At 37.4% G+C, this 4,753-nt stretch overlaps 1 protein-coding gene across 1 annotated transcript; it reads right to left on the bottom strand.

Moving 5' to 3' along the window:
* Positions 1–395: 395 nt before the first annotated feature.
* Positions 396–1,352, bottom strand: Or51l14 (olfactory receptor family 51 subfamily L member 14). The gene has a single exon (NM_001001025.1). The coding sequence runs from the start codon at positions 1,350–1,352 to the stop codon at positions 396–398; it is 957 nt and encodes a 318-aa protein (NP_001001025.1).
* Positions 1,353–4,753: the final 3,401 nt, after the last annotated feature.

Raw genomic sequence — 4,753 nt, 5'->3', positions numbered from 1 at the left:
AGGGATTGGGGGATGTTGGCCTGGAAACCAGGTAAGAGAATAACATTTGAAATGTAAATAAGAAATACCCAATTTAATAAAGATGAAAAGAAGTTGAATAAAAAAATCTTAAGGTTAATACAGGCAAGAACAGAAAAGTCAGTGATTCATATCAAATTTCTCCCTAATACATTAATAACTGACTATGATTTTAAAAGTATGTGTGAGGGAGGGGATAAAAAAAAAGTATGTGTGAGATCTCTTTATCTAGACTTAATGATCAACAGTGAGTGCTAAGAGCCTGTCTGTAACTGAGTTGCCTCTAATTTTGCTTTGTATATGTTTTGCCTGAACACAGCATACAAAAATTTACCATGGCATCACATCATCAGTAACTTGCTGCCTTGATGACATGTTTACATTGCAGAAGTGATTTTGTGGGGACAAATCAAATGGAGGATTCCTTGTCGGATCTGGTTGGTCTTCACACTATAGATGATTGGGTTGAGCACTGGTGGCACCATTAAGTAGATATGAGCCATGAAGACATGAACAAAGGGAGAGGAATGTTTGCCAAAACGGTGGACAATAGACAACCCTATCATAGGCACATATAGAATAAGCACAGCACAGATGTGGGATGCACATGTGTTAAGAGCCTTAAGCCTTCCCTCCCGGGATGCAATTCTTAACACTGAGTGAAGGATGAAAACATAAGTTATTAAAATACCCAAAGAATCCATACCCCACAGCATAAGAATCACAACCATTCCATATATTACGTTAAACCTGATATCATTGCAGGCAAGGCGGATTATATCCTGGTGCAAACAGTAAGAATGAGAAAGAACGTGTGAGCGACAGAAAGAAAAGAATGCTAGACGAACCAGGAGAGGAATGAGTGGAATAGCACTCCGAAGCAAGGCCGCAATTCCAATCTTGGCTATAAGTTTTGGCGTGAGAATGGTAGCATATCGCAGGGGGTGGCAGATAGCCACATAACGGTCAAGGGCCATGGCCAAGAGCACAGATGATTCAGTGAAGGAAAAAGTATGAATCAGAAACATTTGGACAACGCACAAATTAAACTGGATTTCTCGGGAAATAGACCACAATACCCTGAAAAGTGATACCGTAGCAGGCAGGGACATGGCCATGTCAGTGAGTGAAAGCATAGCGAGGAAGTAATACATGGGCTCATGGAGCCTCGGATCTGTGCGCACGATATGCAAGATGGAACAATTTCCTGTTACCCCAACAATGTAGATGAGGCAGAATGGGATGGAAATCCAGTGGTGAAATTCCTCATAACCAGGGATGCCTGTGAGATAGAATGTGGAGGACACAATGCCACTGAAGTTTGAGGGTGCCATCGGGTGGACGTTATGATGAAGTCTGATTCTACTGTTACTCTCCAATGGGGAAGGCATTGACAAGGCCAGGATCTGTATTTTAAAAAGAATGGGTAAAAAAGAAAAAGTAAATAAAAGAGTCTCCAGTGCTTATATCTAATAACTCCATAAGCCATTCTAACCCTACTTTCTTTTTCTCTGCATTGTTGATTATTGTCAGTTAAAATTATCTACTCTCTGTAGGTATATGTAGACGTGAAGCTTGACTTCATGCAGGGTTCCCAACAACTATGACTATGGCTTACCCTGACTCTGTTGCCTGCCTGTAGATACTGTCCTCCTAACTGAGCTTCTTTATCTGGCCTCACTGGGAGGATTTGCCTAGAACTACTGTGACTTGAGGTACAAGTGAGGGTTGGTACTCATGGGGGACCTCTCCCTTCTCAGGGGTGAAAGGGAAGGGAGGGGAGAGGGGAAAGGGACATGTGAGGGGGGACTGGAAGGACATGGGCTGCGTCTGCATGTAAAGTGAGTAAACAAACAAATGAATGGAAAAAACTACTCTCAACCCACCAATTCCTTCATTTCTGCAGTCTCATTCAACATCCATTTGAACATGCATGAGCTTCCAAAACATCAGCCTGACAGTGCATATACACACACAAATAGAAGGCAACAGTTTTAACTTAATAATTTTCAAAGACATATTATTGAGAAGAGGGGTTTTACCACCAACTCTTCATTAATTAATTCCTACAGAGATTTAAATTGACGTGTTAACCAGTTAAATTTGGCGTTTGCACTCACAAGGCTGGAGTACCATGCAAAGCATCTTTTTTTTTTTTTTTTTGTTCTTTTTTTTTTTTCGGAGCTGGGGACCGAACCCAGGGCCTTGCGCTTCCTAGGCAAGCGCTCTACCACTGAGCTAAATCCCCAACCCTCATGCAAAGCATCTTTAGAGAAATCAATAAAGTTTAAACTAACACAGGTCTCATTCTTCCCTATTTTGCTGTGTAATTGATGTTGTAATCTTGGTTTCTTCAGACAATGACTCCAAATATGATTTGGGTTCAGACTGTAGCTCTCTTTTTTTCTTTTTGTTTAAAAATTTGATATAATGATATTGTACCTATTATTTCCCTCATCTAATTCCTCCCAGACCCTTCCCTCCTCCCTTCTCTCTTTCAAAAATACAACAAAACAAATAAGAAACAAGAAGATCAAAATATAAATACAAAACAGAACATACACACACTAAAATAAAATAAAACAGACATATTCTTTTTCTTTCCCTTTTTATTTTGTCAATTACACTTGGGCATAGACTCAGCCTTAGAGTGTAGTTGTTATAAACAATGACAATATCATGGGAAAAAATATTTTCCTGTTCCAATCAATATCAGTTGCAAATATCTCATTAGTTAGGAGTCAGTCCTTGTGTACAATCCCCTATTCCCAGGCTGATACTTAGTTTGATGTGAATCTGTGCAGGTCTTGTGAGAGCTGTCACAATGCCAGTAATTTGGAATGTTACTTTGAAAGTTATTTTATAGTAAAATATATCTAAGTGAAATAATGTATAATTTTCAAAAAAATTACAACAAAGAGAAAAATACAAAATTTAAGGAAAATAAAATTGACTGGTTCTTTCATTAGGATGCTACTTCATGGTGACCATTGTTTCTCTGGTTCTATATCACATCAGTTTAAATTATTTTGTAGTTGAATATACATTCACTTTTTAAATTATATATAATGATTACTTTGGTTTTATATATATATATATATATATATATATATATATATATATATCGAAGTTGCATTCTTTATTAACTGAAACTTTGACAGTATTGTGCTGGAAACCAGGAAGATACTGTATCCGAACCAGGGAAATTAGTTTACAGATCAGTCCCCACAGTTATTGTTTCTCATTGAAGAAACATTTATAGCTGTAACTAAAGATATATAACACAGGGAATTTGTATACAAGTATTTAAAATGACCACTATAGAAAGTAATCACAGAATACTGCTTCTGCTGCTGCTGAGGCTAAGAAGAGACAATGGAAAAACAGCAGTACTCATTACTGTATAAATAAAAAATAGAGAAGACATACAGCATCATAATATAGATAGAACCCTCATGAGTGAGAATTTCTCAAAGTGATATGGCTAACTGTACTGTGAGAATTATCAATTTCATCTCAATGACAACCAGTGACTACTAAACATATATAAGAATCACATTCTGTTTTTACTATTGTCAATTTCCATTGATAATTACAATGTTCCTATCCAGATGCATTTCATTCTATTTGGGTCAAATAGAAAATAGCACCCAGAGTAGAATACAAAGCTTCACTGAGACAAAGATGAGAATCCTTGTGAGTCTAATCCTTATTAGACTGAAAAATCCATGTTAGAGTCTGTGGTTATCCCAGCACACAGACATGTGATGTAGCTGTCTATCCAGTAGCAGCTAGTCCTCCTGTAAATTTCTGGCAAGGTTTGCTCTTGACTATCCTCTTTTCATTGCTTATGACTACATTTCAATCAGTCCTCACAGACTTACCATATGATGCTAGGATTAGTTTATAAACTGCAATTCCTTATCTGTTAAATTTGAAAGCATCTCTTTACCTCCTATAAGCAGCAAATCCACTGACAATGGACATGAGTCACACAGTCTTAGGTATCTTGTATAAGCCTTCTCAGTTTGAAAGCTGAGTTTAATTGGAGACTTGTAGATGAGCATAAATAACTAAGCTATTTCATCATAAGTTTGTCCTTAACTGAAAAAAAAACCCACAAATCCAAAAACAAATCAAAACTTCCTCCTAATAGCCTTTCTTCTACTTTTGATAAACATTCACCTCTCTTTTGCATCTTAAGTTTTCAAATGTGTGTTTCCATTTTCTCTCACCTAAATATTTGCCTGCTCTCTAACACTGGGGACAACAATTTCCCTACCTAAGAGTGGACATTAAACTCAACAAATAAGTGAGGTTAATTTATAAATCTTCCTACAGTCCTAAGAGACATGAGGTCCCAAGATATATACAAAGCAGTGGCTTTAACTACCTCAGTGCCAACACGTTTTTATGCCACCTTTCAAAGCCACCCCGTCCACTACTCCCAGACTGAAGCACTGTGTTGTTTCTTGGTACTTCCTTTCAAATTTCTCAAGTATTTAGTGTGTAAGTATCCAGAATACAGATACTGAAGAACTTTTAGATGTAATATTGTAAGTAGAGTTATCATTGCTATAATAGAATACCATAACCAAAGTCAATTGGGGTGGAAGGGTTTGTTTGGCTTACTCTTCCTCATCTCTGTTCAAACTTAAAGATGTTAAAACAGGAACTAAAAATACAGGACAGGAAGCTGGAGTCAGGAGCTGATGCACCCATGGAGGGTGCTGCA

The sequence above is a fragment of the Rattus norvegicus genome, chromosome 1 (assembly GCF_036323735.1).
Source record: "Rattus norvegicus strain BN/NHsdMcwi chromosome 1, GRCr8, whole genome shotgun sequence".
Taxonomy (NCBI): domain Eukaryota; kingdom Metazoa; phylum Chordata; class Mammalia; order Rodentia; family Muridae; genus Rattus; species Rattus norvegicus.
This window is presented reverse-complemented; position numbering and strand designations above follow the sequence as displayed.

Bases quoted from the DNA above. Each gene is read 5' to 3' on its own strand.
- Or51l14 (NM_001001025.1), bottom strand. From the start codon at position 1,352: ATGGCACCCTCAAACTTCAGTGGCATTGTGTCCTCCACATTCTATCTC.